This window comes from Falco biarmicus, chromosome 14, assembly GCF_023638135.1.
Source record: "Falco biarmicus isolate bFalBia1 chromosome 14, bFalBia1.pri, whole genome shotgun sequence".
NCBI lineage: Eukaryota > Metazoa > Chordata > Aves > Falconiformes > Falconidae > Falco > Falco biarmicus.
This window is the reverse complement of record NC_079301.1, coordinates 22,920,759-22,936,566: the sequence shown is the minus strand read 5'-3', so window position 1 is coordinate 22,936,566 and position 15,808 is coordinate 22,920,759. Positions and strand designations below refer to the sequence as shown.

The following is a 15,808-nucleotide window of genomic DNA, read 5'->3' as shown; positions in this document are numbered from 1 at the left end:
AAAAAGGAAATACAAGGAAGGGATTGCTTTTTTTTTCCTTGCTTTCTTATCCGTCTTTGCTGGGCAAAGGAACGGTGTGACATGGAAGGAAAATGATGTTTTCTTTCCCCCAGTGCTGCCGTCTGTTCAGCTTGAGCCCAGTGGGGTGGATGTACCTGGCCTCCTCCTTACCAGAGCGTGTGTTGAGAGCCACATGTCCCTCCACCTTCAGAGAATCGCGATCTTTTAATAAGTTCCCCGGCACTTGCTGTTGTTTCTAAAAAGCTAGTGGCACTGTCTGGCTTCAAGTGGCTTTTACATAATACAGACTGTCAGGCTAGATGAACATCACGGTCCCTTCTGGCCCTAAAAATCTGTGAATCTAAAAATTAGAGGGCACCAGCACCTCATTGTTTCTGGCTGATTTAATTAGGGGAATTGCATGTTCTCTTTATCCTCTCCTTCCCCCCCTCCTCCACATCATCTTTAACTGATGACCCTCCCCCTGTGCCCAAGCTTGGCAAATAGCATCAGAAGAGATCAGACATCTTCAGCCTTGCTCTGGGATATTCTCCTCTCCGCTTCCTGCTTCTGGACTGATTCACAGCGCTTAATTGTTCGGCTGCTGTCTGCACCAGCAAGACCAGAGGTGGTCAGGCTTGGAGGCGGCTGGACAATGTGCCTGGAAAACAGTGCTGAGCTCTCCTGGTTGTTTTAAAATTGCAGCTAAGTTCTCCAGGCTCCAGATTTAGCTCTTTTGGTCTTGTGAACATGTATATGTATCTAGCAAAACACTTTTTGAGGAGGGGAAAGGAGGTGACTAACTCCCCACCTTTTTTGTGGTGTTTGGGATATGCAGGTGGAGTGGAAAGAGCAAAGCAGGGAGGAATTGCTGGCAGCCTGCTGGGATTGCCAGGGATGAGGGTTCCTCCAAGGCAGAGATCTGCAACAGGTGCTGAGGACTTGTCAAGGGGGCTCAGCTGGAGTTGGGAACATGGGGACGAGCTGTTGCCATCTCAGTGACCGTATCTGGGTGCTATCAGAGGTCCCCAGGCAGGAGATGTGCTGACAGTCCCTACAGTAAGGGCAGAGGATGGGGCTTCTGGCAGCTGCTTCTCTTCTGGTCCCTTTGGACAGGACCCCAAGGACATTTGAGGGGTTAAAAGGTGGCAGATTTAGACTGGAAGGAGGAGTGAAACCAGTTCAAAAGGCCAGTTAAGAGGAGCTGGCAGTTGCAGGTAGTGGCTGAGACTGGGCAGAGGCAGCGGTGGGTGCTGCAGGAGGGATGTTAAATCCTTAGTCCAGGGGCAGCCACTCACTCCTGCAGACCTTGCGTGGGGAGAGTTCACCAGGAATCTAACAGAGTCTCACACCTTCCCCTGACATGGCTGACATCATGGCTGTGCACTGTCAGGGGACCACATCCCTCTTCCAACAGCCAAAAACCCTCTGAAAACCCACCGGCGGCTCTATCCCAGACCCTTCCTTTGGGAGCAGCTCTAAACTTTTCTGCTTTGCAAATGCATTCAGGTTCCCAGCCCTCCTCTTCAGAGATGCTGCGGTCAATAACTCACCAGGAGGCTGCTATTCTCCCTCCGCTTCCCACCCTCCCACTTGTCTCGGTATCTCCGCATTCATGCCTTTTTGGCCCTCCCTCGGCAGCGGGTGAAGAATAAAGCAGCGCTGGCTGAGCACGATGCAGGCTGTGCTAGGGATGCTGTGAGGCAGCGGAGGGAAGCCTGAATCACCAGCACCTCAAGGTGGGAGTGATAAAATGGGGCTGGGAGAAAGGGAGGACATCACACGTGCTTTTAGGAGTCAGGTGCTCACAGCCAGCTGGCAGTCACTGGGAGTTGGGCAACTCGGTTCCTTTCTGCGCCTTTAAAGACAGAGCTGAGAGCGATGGGGAGGAGGGGCTCGTGGGAGCACAGGGAGATGCAGCATTAAGGCTCTGAGCTGTAGCCAAGGCTGAGGGATGCTATCAGGGACTTGTTCCTCTTGGAGAAAGTCCTCCTGGAGGAGCATCTCTGGTGGGATCCTATGGAGATGGAGAAGCGCTCAGCCTAGAAGTGCCTAAAAGTAAGCCTGGAAAGGCTCATCTGGGTACCACGCTGGGAGAGCAGAGTCCCTGGCCTCTGCTGGGGAGGACTCCAGTGCTTCTGCTGGCATCAGCTGGGAGTGAGCCATGGAGGTCAGTGGGATCACCCTGGTTTACACCCATCTGTTAGAGCAACAAGTGGCAGAGCTGGTTTTGTCACCTGTATTCAGGCTCCCCCTCTTCCCTCCCCGCTGCAGCCTGCTCTCACGCACACAGACGCTGCGTTACCCACCGGCAGCAAACACCAGCAACGCGCAGCCGGGCCTCGGGCAGCTACCCGCCCCGCGGGAGCGCGTTCCCATGCTGCCAGGGGCTTGGCTGGCATGGTTGAGGGCTTGATGACTTCAGCTTCACTGCTTGGAGACAGGTTCTTAGCCCTCCCCGACCTGTTAATGTTGCTTTGCTTATTCGGCGAATGCTATCAGAAAGGATGGGTGCCCAACCTGGAAGTGTTGAGAGGAATAAAATGAGGGTGGGAGCTCTGGTGGGGTCCACAGGTGATGTCCAACGTCACCAAGGAGAGGCCTTGTGTCTCTGGGACTGTCAAATCATCCGATTTATTTACATAGATGGGACCAAGGGGTATCACAAGGATCCTTGGTGCTCCTGAGCAGTGGTTGTTGCCTTAGGGAAAGCGGCACAAGGAGCGCCCCGGGGAAATGTCTGGGACAGAACATCCAGGTCCTGTTTGGACCTCGAGTCCGAGGCTTTTGTTTCTGGGAAAATGGGACGTCTGTGGATCTCAGTACAGAAAAGCCCCTTTCCAGCCTCTCTGCCCCAAGCTTCTATTACAGGAGCTAATTCAGGTGTTAGTTTAGGCTTTTTGGCCGTACCAGGGGCGGCCGGCGCCTGGGCTGTCAGTGATGCCTCCGGAAATGCCCAGGGAGAGGCGAGCTGGACAGGCGCAGGAGGGCGGGAGGGTGACTGGTGGCTGTGCCCATTTCACAGCGATTTGCAGACCAAGGTGACAGAGCCCGACAGTCGCCACCGGCCCTTTGCAGCCGAAGCCGCCGCGCTCCCCGCACCACCTGCCCCAGCGCCGGCCGGGCGCGGCGGCACCGCGATGCCCTGGCGGCCGGGGTCCCCGCGGTCCCGGGGGGGGGGGGCGGCGGGCTGTCCCGGTGGGCGCAGGGCGGGAAGCGGAGCCCGAGGCAGACGGAAACGTTTAAATAGTGCCTGCTGCATCCCGCAGCCCCGGCGCTGCTCGCGGCTCCGTTGCAGTCATTATCTGGGGAGCGGATGCCCAGGGCTCTATGGGGACTGCTAATGGGCCGATTCAATTTCAGCTGGATGACGCCACTTAGGTAAGCGTTAAGAGCTCCAGCTCCGGGAAGGCGAGCGGCAGAGAGAGGGAGAGAGAGATGCTAACGGGCAGCAATAAATCCCTCCCTCCCTCCCATCCTCCGCGCTGCCCCCATTCACAAGGAGCGCCGGGGACCAGCCTGCATTCCCGACCCGGAGCCCCGCGGCCCTCCCGGGCTCTGCCCCGCTGCCCCCGCCGGCGGCCCGGCCCGGCCCCGCTCCCGCTGCCCGCGGCGCGGAGCACGGCGCCGTTGCGGGGCCGGGGGGGCGGGCGCTGCCCCGCGCCCATGCCCGCCGCCGGCCGTCCCTAGGCAGCCCCGCTCCGCTGCCCCGGGGCCGGCGCCGGGCGCCCGGCGGGGGATGGACCGGCGGCGGCGGTGGCGGTGGGGTGAGTCCGCCCGGCGGGACGGGGGCACGCGCGGGGCTGGGGAGGGGGGGCGCGTGGGCTGCTCTGCCGAGGGAACGGGGGTCCTGGGCACGCGGGGGGGGGTGGGGGCTGGGGGCGAGGTGCGGGTCAGTTGCGCGTGGGGTGTCCTGAAAGCGAAACGGGCTGCGCGCACGGAGGTGCTCGGGGGTCCCGGGAACGCGTGGGCTGTGCGGGGCGGGGGGCTGCGGGCCGGAGCCGGGCCCCAGGCACGCGTGGGCTGAGGCGCACGGAGGCGGGGGGAGCCGGCCCGCCGCGGGGCTGTGCACAGGGGCTGCAGCCCCCCCGGCCACGCGTGGGCGGCGTGCGGAGCGGGGCTGGGGGCTCAGCGCCCCGCGGCGCCCGGGACAGGGTGAGGGGGTCCCTCCGGAGGGAGAGAGCCCTCGTCTCCCACCTGGGCGCCCTGTGCAGCTCGTCCCGGCTCGCAGCCACCTCCAGCCTGTAAATCATTTGCTTTTACGATCCCTCCTCTGGCCCATTATCACACGAACTTTATATGTTTGGAGCTGCTGGCGGCCATAAAGCTCGCCCGGTTTCCGGGGCTGGCATGCCTCCCTCGCAGGCAGGGTGTGAGGAGGAGGAGGCTGGGGACACGCTGCCCCGGTGCCCCCCCCGACGGGCAGGTAGGCGGGGGGTGGTGCAGCAGTGCCTCCGGGACGCTTGGCACAGGGGGCACGGGGATATGGACTGGTCGCAGCCCCGGGATCGGGCTGGAGGAGCAGGGAGGGCTGGCAGCGAGTGGGGGGCACTGAGCTCCCCCTGGGGGGTGTGTGGGGGCAGGAGCAGGGTCTCAGACCCAGTCATAAAGCCCCTCTTCCCCCCCGCATCCCGCTGGACCCGGGGACCCACAGATCCTCTGGCTCACATTCCTTTGGGTCCCAGAGAGACTTTTGCCTCCCCCCGGCCAGTGAGCCTGGGTCCGTGTCTAGCCCCTGTGCTTGGGGACTGTAGGTCCAGGAGTGTTTGGGTCCCCGTTCAGTGCTGGGGGTCCGCCCAGGACCTGCCTTGCCTGGGATGCTGTGTCGAGCCCAGGTGTCCAGGTTGTGACACACTGCATGGCCCGATTGCCAGCTTCTCTCTCTGCCTGCTCTCCCCAGGGCTCTGCTCCTCCCCGCAGCATCCCCTGTGCATCTCCTCCTGCCTAAGCACGGCTCCCGGGCTCCCGGTGTCTCCTGAGCTCTAGGTCTTGCATAGGGGATTGGGTGTAGCTGTACTGGGTCTGCCCTTTGGCTGCTCTTTATCTCCCAGTTCCACAACCTCCATCACAGGGAGCCTCTGCTGCCTCGGTCTCTCGCTTTGTGTCCCACCTGGGTTCAAACCCCACACGGGAACATCAGGCTGAGTCCTGATGCCCAAATACTGCCAAATCTCAGCGCACAGGTCGGAGGGGATGGACACCCAGATGTGAGCAGCTCCCCCTCGGGTGCACATCAGCATCAGCCCCTGAATGATCCCGCCCCAGGATGGGATCTGGGTCGTGAGGGACATGGGAACCTGCCGAGGCTGCTCTCTGCTCCCCTTTGCACAGTCCTAGCCGCAGGCTGAGATGTCACCCCTGATCTTTTTAGGGTTCCAGGGGGCTTCAGGTCACCAGCCTGTGCTTTAGTAAGACCTTCCCAGGTGAGGAGCTCAGTGGCAGCAGGTAACAGCTCACGAGAGGGTGTTTTGCCTCTGGCCCATTCTCATCCTGGCAGCACGCTCACGAAACCTCCCCTGGGTCAGCCGTGCCCTCCTAATTCACCTTGATATTTCTGTTAAACTAATTGGTGTCCACATCCATTGTGGGTGTCCTGGGAGAGCAACTCATTCATTCATCGTCTGCGTCTCCCTGGATGGGGTGAGCATTTGGCTTGAAATTACACAGAGGGGAGGCAGGTGGGCTCCATGCACAGGAAAAACCCAAATCTAAGCAGATCGGTTGCTTTTTCTTTCCAGGGAGGGGGATGGGAGGGATGAGATCTTGCTTGAACAGTCAAAGTTGCCTTTGCTTTTCCCCTGCTCTTCAAGGTCAGCCTAGCTAATGAAAATCAATCTTCCCTCTGCCTCTGTCTGCTGCATGAGCAGATTCTACCTGTGGCCCCTCACCTACTTGAAAGCCTCCGCCGCTAGCCGCCAGGCCTGCCGACCATGTGCAATGCTGGTGGGGAGCTTCCTATTGAAACAGAGTCTTCCTGCAGGCCTGGGCACCGTGACAGTATCTGTGTCACTGAAGGATCACTCATTTGATCTGCTAGAGGAGAATGGCTTTGTCCCGGGGAAGCTGGCTGTGTACGGAAGGCACGTCTCCAATATTGAAGCCTGGGCTGGAAGTGCTGGGGGAAAGCTCTTGGCTGGGGTCTGGCATGCACCGAATGGTTCTGTCCTCTGCGTGCTCCTGGGCAGCCCCGTTTTGCAGGCAGCAGGAGTGGGAAGTTTCCCTCTCCCTTCCTCCTAAGGGCCAAGACCTGGCTTGTCGCAGACCCACTCGTGCCTGCCTTCTCTCTGAAGGGGTTTCACCCAGCACCAAGGTCTGGCAGCCCCAGGTTTTGGCGATGGTGCTGATGCCATGAGCTCAGATCTAACGGGGGGGGGACGGGGGGGGACACACATGGGTCCTCCCTGCTGCAGCCTGCAGCCCTCGGAAGGTCCTGACCCTCCCTCTGGATAAAGCAGGCACTGCTGCCAGCGCTGCGGACTCGGGAAGTGCCATTTCCTGAAAACAGCAGCAAACAGCATGGCAGCCTCAGTGCAAGGAGCAAGACGGGGCTTGCCTGCTGCCAAGTCAGCTTTCCCTGCTTCACCTTGTGTTTGTGCCGAGGTTAAACAGAAACCTGCCCTTCTCAGTGTTCCTGACGGGGGGTAAATGGGTTTCTGGGCTGTGGCTGGGTTGCACATGGGAAGATGGGATGCTGCAGTGGGAGCTGCCAGGGCTTGGGGAGTCTGTGGGCTTGGCCAAGTCTGTGTCTCACTAGACGTGATTTGTTACTGATGCTGCCTGAAATGAAATGTGTTCAGATCCCCTCCATCCCTGTGCCCCTGGCGTGTACAGGGCATGGCACTGGGAGGCTGCTCGGTGTGTGCTGGGAAGCCTCAAAACGGATTCACCTACTCTGGCAGAGATGCCATTCCCAGTTCTGTCACTGGCTCTGGATAAGTCACAGCTTCAAGTTTCCCCTCCTCTAGAGAGGGCTGGCACTTTCCCCTGGGGAAGGAGAGGGAGGATAGATGGGGTCTGTCAGTGCTGGCAAGGGGTGGGAAAACCTCTGGAAGGACAAAAAATGCTCAAAAGCATGGGGAGATGCTGTGCCCACCTATTCAAAGGGACAGATCTTATGGCCCTTGCCCTTTGGACGTGTCCAGCCCAAGTCTCCCCAAGCACAGAAGCACTTTGAATCTGATTGTTGGAAATAAGTTCACTAGGAGTTCTCCAGTCAGTCTTTGTCTCCTGGTTTGTGTGGAGGGATCCATTATAAAATGTAACACAGATGTTTTCTCTGTCTTCCTGCCCCATCCTTTAGGATTTTTAGATGTACCCTGATGCCGCAGGGTCTCCTGGCTCCTGGAAATGCAGCTCTCTTCCAGTGTGGCTGAACTCAGTTGTGACGAGACAATGGACCCACCCGCTGAGGACTTCCAGCAGGTCCTGTCCATTGACCAAATCCGCTCCATCCGTGCCAGCAACAACTACGTGGAGAGACCGGCTGTCTGCTTCCAGCAAGCCCGCTCCAACCCATCCCTGTCCCAGGCACCACACAAGCAAGAGTGGTCCCAGGACCGCCTGGCGTCTTCCACCTTCCAGGACCTGCACCGCAGCCACAGCCAACAGCACCAGATGCCGCCTTTGCAGCAACACATGAGCCATTCCAGCACAGCCAGCTCCGTCTCCCAGAGCACCACCGCCTCCGACCAGCGCCTCCTGAGCAGCCTCACGCCCTCCCACTCCGGGCACTCCCTCATCCGGACGCAGCCCCGGGCTGGCGAGCTGAAAGTGGAGGAATCGCCGCTGAAAGGGGTGGCGGACAAGCCCACCCTCCACACCGGCCACCTCTTCATCTGCGAGGAGTGCGGGCGATGCAAGTGTGCCCGCTGCACAGCTGCCCGCAGCCTGCCCTCCTGCTGGCTCTGCAACCAGCGCTGCCTCTGCTCTCCCGAGAGCCTCCTCGACTACGGGACTTGCCTCTGCTGCGTCAAGGGTCTCTTCTACCACTGCTCCACTGACGACGAGGACACCTGCGCTGATGACCCCTGCTCCTGCGGGCCGGGGTCCTGCTGTGCCCGCTGGGCTGCCATGAGCTTCCTCTCTCTCCTCATGCCCTGCCTCTGCTGCTACTTTCCTACTCTGGGGTGCCTCAAACTTTGCCAGCGGGGTTATGATGGCCTGAAACGACCCGGCTGCCGCTGCCAGAGCCACACCAATACGGTCTGCAGAAAGATCTCCTCCTCCAGTGGCACACCTTTCCCCAAGACGCTGGATAAGCCGGTATGACCCTCCCGGGGAGGAGAAGCAGGATTTGCTCCTTTTCCACCGCCTCCTCCTCCTCTCCCCTCCCCTCCATCCCCCTACTCCTTCAGCTCCCTCTGCTCTGCAGCGCTCCCTGCTACCCACCATCACCTCCCAGGAATGAGACAGGTGAACTGTGGGGGTCCCCCAGCCCCTGGGAGCAGAAAGGCAGCTGGGTGGCCGGGGGAGCTGGCACCCAGCTGGTGGGAAACGGCGGTTTTGCACACCTGGGTGAGGGACCAGGAGAGGCAGGGAGAGCTGCGGGTGCCCTCTCCGGTCATGCCCACATAGAAGGGCGACCTGAGGGGTCCTTGGGACTCTGCTCTCAGAGGGTTTTAGGAGCTGCCACTGCCCCCCTGTGTGGTCCTTCCTGATATGGGGAAGAGGCAGGTCAACGCATCCCCTGTGCAAGAGTCCTCCAGGAGCCAGACCTCTTTCTCTCTCTCTTTATCTTGCTCCAGCACTTTTTGTGGGTGGCCTCTCTCCTCTCATGTGGCCACAGGTCTGCTTTCCCCAAGGGATGGGGTGCCACAGGGTCCCACTGGTGCCAGTGGCTTCCCTCTAGGCTTGGAAGCTGCTGGGAGAAGCAAGTGAGCTTCAAAATGAGGTGCCATCGTATTTTTCTGTCTCAAAGAGGAAGGGAAGGTGTGGGAAGCTTTAGAAACCTTCTGGCAGGGGAAGGAGCTATCGGAGGCAGCCCAACCCACTCGCTTCTGCCCGACTGCAGCGAGGGAAAGGTCCCCTCTGGGATTTGGCTGAGAACAAGAATCTGGTTTGAAATTGCCATTCATTTCTCAGTGCCTCGAAGGGCTGCCTCCGGAGCTCCAACCCTGGCGGAATGGGAGCTGCTGCCTAGCTCCATCCCACTACTGAGCAGATGCGACAGGCACCGGCTCCTTGATCAAGCCTCCAGAACCCCGATCTGGTACCTTCCACCAGCACTGAATTCACTTTAAAAAAAACAACCAAAAAACAACCAAACAACTGAAGACCCAACGCCTCACACTGCTCTCCCTGTCAATTAGTGCCAGTCCTGGGGGACTCCTCAGCAGGGACTCCTGCAGCCCCTGCTTTGGGCTGGAGGGAAGTGGAGAGCAGGAGGGGGTGTTGAAAGACAGGAGCCTGACCTTCCCTCCCAGCAGAAGCTGCCTTTGAGTCCTCACCTGGTTTTCCAGCAAGGAAACCACCACCACCAGTGTCGTGCCGGCAGGCAAACCCTGCTGGCACTGCTGCAGGTGTTCTGCAACGGTGGCTGCCTGTGGCAAACGGGAGATGGGTCTGAACCAAGCCCCGGGGCTGGGCCATCTGTAGACCAGAAGGAAACCCAAATTGGGGTCAGTTCTTCATGGTTTACTTGCTGGGATGATAATGAGCCCAACCCGTTGCTGCAGTCGGGGGTTGCTCCTCCCTGGTCCTGGGCACAGCCCCATCTTCGCTTGCAAACGCACGGCGCCAGCTCTCAGTTGTGACCCTGCTGACATCGGCTGATCTGTCAGGGCAGTTTGGAGCCAGAATGGTGTCCCGGTGCTTGGCTCTGCCTGCCTGTCCCCCCTCTGAGGTGTGTGAGTGCAGAGTGAAGCGAATGGTCCTCCTGGAGAAATATATGCAATGTGTCCCTTGGCTTCCTCCAAGACCCTGCTATCCAGGGCTCATCCGTCGCCTTCCCTCAGCCACCTCTTTACGTAGAGTTCTGTGGATCTATTTTTGTATATATAAATATAACATTAGGATGGCTAGGTCTATTACTAATAATATTCATGATACTGCTGTGAATGGTGCCAGATGCAAGGTTTGGCTTCCTGGTACACTTGCACATGCTGGAAGATGATTTCCCAGTCTGTTTATCACTAATCCTAGACCTTTAGTTCCTAGGTAGTCGGGAGTGGGGGAGTGTCCCTGGGTGGGGGGGGCTCTGCAGAGAGAGGGTAGGATTTAGTGCTGGCTGTAGGGTGAGGGAGGAGGTAGACTCTCACCATGGGATTCCTCTTTCCATACATTTGCTATCTAAAAGTCGCGGCTGATCCAAGCTTCCTCTGTTGCAGAGAAAAGCAGTTCCAAAGAGTGATTCATCCAGCTTGAAAACATTATTCATTAAATTATGTTCTGGTGGTGCTTATCTCCCTTGACTCAAATGGGACCCAAACACTGAACTCAAGGTTTCCTGTGGAAAGGGAGATGAATCCCATCCCTGGTGTGAGGTTTGTGCCTGGGGCGTGTTACAGACATGACCGAAACCCTCACCCTGATTTCACCTACAGCCTGAGTGGGGGTGTTGGAAGATGCTTCCTCTGGCCAAAAATGGAGAGCCTGCTTCCATAAGCTGTGGGGAATTCGGGATGATGCTCTGGGTTACAGTGAGGATTTCCTGGCATTAGGAAGGGAGAGGGCCATGTCTGTGCAGTTTGCCCATCCCTTGAGGACAACCCTGGACTCTGAAATCGTTTGGGTTTTAAGGCAACGACCTTCATAGAGGATGCCCTGTAGGTGTGTGTACCTCCGTAAGATTGGTCCGTGTCTCTGTGGCAGCAGTTATGAAATATATTGCAAACATATTTATCCATATGCCAATAATTGCTTGGCTCCCTACTTCCAAGCAGTGTTCGGGGGAGAGACTTCCATCAAGAGGCACCCTTCCTTTTGAATGCTCGGTTCACTTTTCTGTTGGTGCTGATTAAACTCCTTCTTCCTGAAAAGTATAGAACTTTTTTAGGGGAAAAAAATGTCTCCTTTTCACTGAGGATTTGAGGAACTGCCTCATTGGAATGAGAATGTGAAATAGTTCATTGAAACTTTTTAAAAAAACCTAATGAACAGAATTTTCCAACTTGCTCTACTTTGATTTATTTTTTTTCTCCTTTTTAAATGGATCCTACTCATAAATTTAGTTACCACCTCTGTATCTTTGCAATTCATTGCTTCCTCTCCTGATGGTGGAATGACTCAACATGTGAAGCTTCATCATTTTCACGGCCTCCCAAGTCATGCAAGCACGGGGTGACCTCCCCCAGGTGCTGGAGCTGTGGGATGAGAAGATGGCTGTCCACATACCAGCTCCCCAGAGCCAGTTTTCCTTGGCAGTAGCACGGCGAGGCGGAGCCCTGCACTACTATTGCAGCATATTTACCTTCAGTAATTGGTAGGAGGCCAGGACGCCTGCCAGTAGCCTTCTACCTAATGGGCTTTTTCTGGGTCAGTGCAGAAGTCCCACTTCTACCAGGGAATCATGCCATAGCCTGGGTGCAGGGCTGAGGAGTCTGGCCAGGTCTCCTGGATGTCTCATCTCCAAGAAATGACAACCCTCTGAGATATATTTTATGAAATACAGGTCATGTAGAAGGGAACTGGAGAGGAGGAGAGCCCAGATGGGCACTGAGGTCCGGCAGACCAGCGCAGGGCTTTGCTTTGACTGTGTTGAGGGCAAAATGCAAAGCTGCACCCAGACCTTGCATTCGTGTGGGCTAGAGAAGTTTGGAGCTGTTGGGCCCTACTCTGCTCGTAGGGGCAGGTGGCTTCACGTGGGGTTACTGCTTCCCACCCCACCAGGGGGGGTCAGCCAGCTCCCATTCTTTGCTCTCAGCAGAAAGGACAGGTTGGGATTTGCCAAAAGCTCTCCAAGGAGGCCAGGTCCGGGGCACCGCGCTCATCTGGGGTCAGGAAGGCTGAGGGTAGCCTCAGATCGTGAGGTTTTCCCTGAGCTTTTCCTAACATCTTCAGACCAGATCTATCCTGCTCCCTTCCCATCTCTGGCTGCCAGATAGTTTCGTTTCCCTGCAGAGACGACTCCAATTTTGGTTGGGGTTGAGAGCCCCTTTCCTGCCCCACCCTGCAATGAGTCAGATAACATCTGCTCCAGATGTTTGTTTGCAGCTGCTTGTCCTGGCAGTTTGGGTTTCTCTCTGTCCTGACGTGTCTTTTTTGGTTTTCTTTTGGGAGAGTCACATGCTGAGTTCACTGTTTTCCCTGCACCCCATGATTTGACGAGGATGGATCCACTTTGCGAGGGAACGTTGTTTGTTTTTTGCCAGGAAACTTGCAAGGCTGTAGGGCAGATTTAGACAAGGGAAGAGAGTCTCAGGTGCCAAAGGAGCAGGAGGCAGGAGTTGCTGAGCAGGACCAGGGCTCCCCCTCCTCTGCTGCCCATGCAGGACCCCCCTCTTCCCACCCAGACCTCCAAAGGTCCATCCGTGCAGGAGCTCCTGCTGGTGCTTGCTTTCTCTGAGGCTTCCCTTGGTCCCACTCCCCTCCTTCCCTACTGGCAAACGTGAGATCAGTCCCAGCACTGCTGAGGAGGGGTCACCGGGGACCAAGGTGGGGTCTCTCCCATCCCAGCTCCCCAACCCACCTGGTAGAAGGACAGAAGTGGTCCTTGGGCTGCTGTCTGCCCATCCCTGAGAAACATCAGTGCCAGCCAAGTCCCTCAAAGGACAAGGTAGGGAAGCTCTTTGGGACTCTCAAATTCCTGCAGAATCCCATTGAATTTGCTCTTCCCCATGCCCATGTGTGAACCCAAAGACTGGCAGGCAAGTGTCATCGACCATGAGATGCCAAAGCACAGAATAACAGTTTAGTGCAATAAAGAGGCATGAGCGGTGGGGGGAGAGGAGCTGCTGCCAGATTTGCGTGGCTGGGCTGCACAGGGAAGGAGCATACCATGCCCCAGACTTGCTGTTTCCAGCACCCGCTCTCTTAGGCTGCTCTCTGCCTCAGGCCCTCGGGTGTTTTGAGGCCGGAGGAAGCTGGAAGGTCTTCAGATATTGGAAGGTCTAACTTCTTTGTGATCAGCTTGTGAGGAAAGTAGGTAAGGGATGATGTACCCCCACCCCAAAGCCCATTCTTGGTTTTTAGTAGGGTCCAGTTCAGGCTTGTCTTCTTCAAGGAGCCCATGGAGCCCAGGCCTGCGGGATGCTCGCAGCAGCTGGAGGCTGCTGGTCAGCATCTGGCCCGTGTGGGCCAAACCAGAGCTGTGATCTCTTTGGGCTCAGTCTGCTTCTGGGTATTTCTCAGTGAGCATCGGGATCTCCTGCAAACTCCAGAGTGCAGGTTGTGAGCTTGCGTGGGTGAGATCTGCTGTCCAGCTTGGGGTGATGCTGCAGGAGAATCCCCTGAGGGTGTAAACCAGGGAGGCTGAAGGGTGCCCTTGCAGGGGGGCTGCAGGTGGGAGGGTTGTTGGATGGATGGGACATCACACGTCTCCCTGGGGCAGTGGATGTGCGAGTGCTGGGCGAGGGGAAGCAGCGCAGGGTCTCTCGCTGGGTCTCTCTCCCGCTGCACCTTCCTGCAGCACCCCAAGGGGCTTCCGCACGAGCAGGACCAAACCCAGCCCGGCAAGCTGGCCTGGGCACTGGGGGTGAGGTTTCTCATGCCCTTTGTCCCAACTGCAGCATCAGCCGAATGGAGTGTTGCTATCCCAGAGCTGGCACGGCTGGTCCCCGTCTTGCTCTTGCTGCCGCTCAGCCCTGGCACAGCCCCTTTCTCCCTTCCCCCGTCCCCTCTGCCCATCCTTTCCAGCGGTTCCCTCAGGCCCTTGCGATGCTCGGCGGACAGGCAGCGGCTGCGCAGCCTCCTGCCTCCCCAGGTGTCCTCAGCACAACATTCTCCTTAAAAGACGGATCACCCTTGGCTTCAAAGGAGGGCCTCGTACCAAGAACCGAAGCCTCTAATTCTCCATTTAATTGGTACCAAGGCATTCTGTACAGTGTATAAAGAGATTCCCTCCCCCGCCTCTCTTTGTTTGGGTTCCTTTCTATAAGGTATAATATATGTTTATAACCTGATGGCTGTTTTTTGACAATACTCTTGTACCTTTTAAGGGAAAAAAATAAAAAAAACCCAAAGTATTTATTTGAAAAGTTTATTTTAAAGATAAGAAAAAAAAATAACCTATTTATTTTAATGCACCCTTTTCTGTTCAGTTTTCTTCTCTTGCAAAGCTAATTAACTGTTACTGAACCACTGCTGAGATGAAAGAAGTAATGCTGTGGGTGGCTTCACAAGCCCACTTAGAGCAACTATTCAATAAAAATATATATTAATTTTGAATGTGGTCTCATTCTTGTCTGTGTGATGGCCAGGGCATGACTCAGACTCCTGGTTCGACAGGGCTTGTACGGGCTGCGGGGCGCTGGGCGGCTGAGATTGCACTGGTATGGGTTGAGTGTTGGAGGCATCACTTCTAACTCCATGAGGTCTCCCCTGGTAGCCCTCTTCTGGTGCTTAAAGAAAACCTCAAAAAGTCTCAGTGTGTGCTTCCCTGCTGTGACTGTGCCAGATCCTTGAGGAAGTGTAGGCTCTTGTAGCAAAGGGCAGGAGCAAATAGAGCAGGGTTGGGTAAGAAATCCCTGAGATCTGGGGCATTTTGGTCACTCCACAGAGATTCCCACACATTCCCAAAACCTCTTCCATGCCAGAAGAGATGGGGTGATGCCGCAGGGCAATGGACATCTTCTGCAGGAGCAGCTGCAGTTTGGACACAGCTACCTCTTCCCACCGGCTGCAGAAGGTGCCTTGGTGATGTGTTTAGCCCCAAAAGGATGAATCTGGGCCATAGCACCAGCAGTTGCTGGATCAGGCTGGTGCTTCTGATCTCTCCATGCGTATTACAGGCCAGTGTTTCATGCACTTCTGCATATACAGAGCCCAGTAACTTCTTGGCCTGAGGGTGTCTTCTGCTCGCCCAAAGCTCTTCTCTCACAGAGATGGTGGATCTTTATTCAGGCAGTTCCAGAGCGTGAAGTCCTTTCACATAGATTTGGTGGCTGAAGAATCCCATGGTTGGTGGCACCTCCCTTATTCCCATCTGAATTTGTTGGCTTCAGCTTCTAGCCCTTGATTCCAGCTGAACTCCTTTCCTCCAGCTGCAAGGGTCCTTCCGTAGGATGGGTTTGCTGGGCCAGACCTGTGCTCAAGAGCCCTCTCAACTGTCGTGCTTCATTAAAAGCATGCATTCTCTGTGTCTTTCACCATGGAGCCTTTTCTCAGTCTGTTTTACTGGTTTTGGAGTCCTGTTTGTACCGTCGCTGGTATCAGGGCATGCTTTCCAAAATACGTTCCAATGGCTCAGCCACAGTGCTCAGGATCTGCCTCAGGGATGTGGAGTACAGATGCGAGTCTGATCCCTGCTGTGACTCACTCTTTCCCTGCTTTTAAAACAAAAGATTACTTTAGACCATTTGTCACCCATTGGCTTTTTTCAGTGCCAAAGTCCCACTTTCTTGGACACAGCCAACCAGTATCGCTCCTGGACGCACAGCCTTCTTTTAACTGTGTTAAAGCCCGTTTGGTTTCTATAGTACCACCTTCCCAAGCCTTCCCTGTCCTCATCAGCTCATACTACCAAATCTTACTGGCATCTGCGGATCTTTATCAGCTGTGGTCGTGTAGAAGAAGGGTGAAGGAAAGCTCAGGAGCTGAACTGTAATGTGAGATTTGTGGAGAAGCACAGCTGGCTGGCCCACAGACAATGATGATCTGAAAAAGATGGTAATGCTTGCTTAGATGTTTCTTTCTCCTGCGTAAAGAAAGTCAT

At 56.4% G+C, this 15,808-nt stretch overlaps 1 protein-coding gene across 2 annotated transcripts; it reads left to right on the top strand.

The window, feature by feature from the left end:
* Positions 1 to 3,038: 3,038 nt before the first annotated feature.
* Positions 3,039 to 14,322, top strand: SPRY3 (sprouty RTK signaling antagonist 3). 2 transcript variants are annotated; one of them, XM_056360030.1, is made up of 2 exons: positions 3,039 to 3,381; positions 7,301 to 14,322. In XM_056360030.1, exon 2 carries the CDS (start codon positions 7,348 to 7,350, stop codon positions 8,266 to 8,268), a length of 921 nt encoding a protein of 306 aa, XP_056216005.1. In that variant the 5' UTR covers positions 3,039 to 3,381; positions 7,301 to 7,347; the 3' UTR covers positions 8,269 to 14,322. The 2 variants fall into 2 exon arrangements, with proteins under 2 accessions (XP_056216005.1, XP_056216006.1); XM_056360031.1 differs by lacking the exon at positions 3,039 to 3,381 and adding an exon at positions 3,440 to 3,767.
* The last annotated feature ends 1,486 nt before the right edge of the window (positions 14,323 to 15,808 follow it).

Coding starts and splice junctions, on each gene's coding strand:
- SPRY3 (XM_056360030.1), top strand. CDS start 7,348: ATGCAGCTCTCTTCCAGTGTGGCTGAACTCAGTTGTGACGAGACAATG.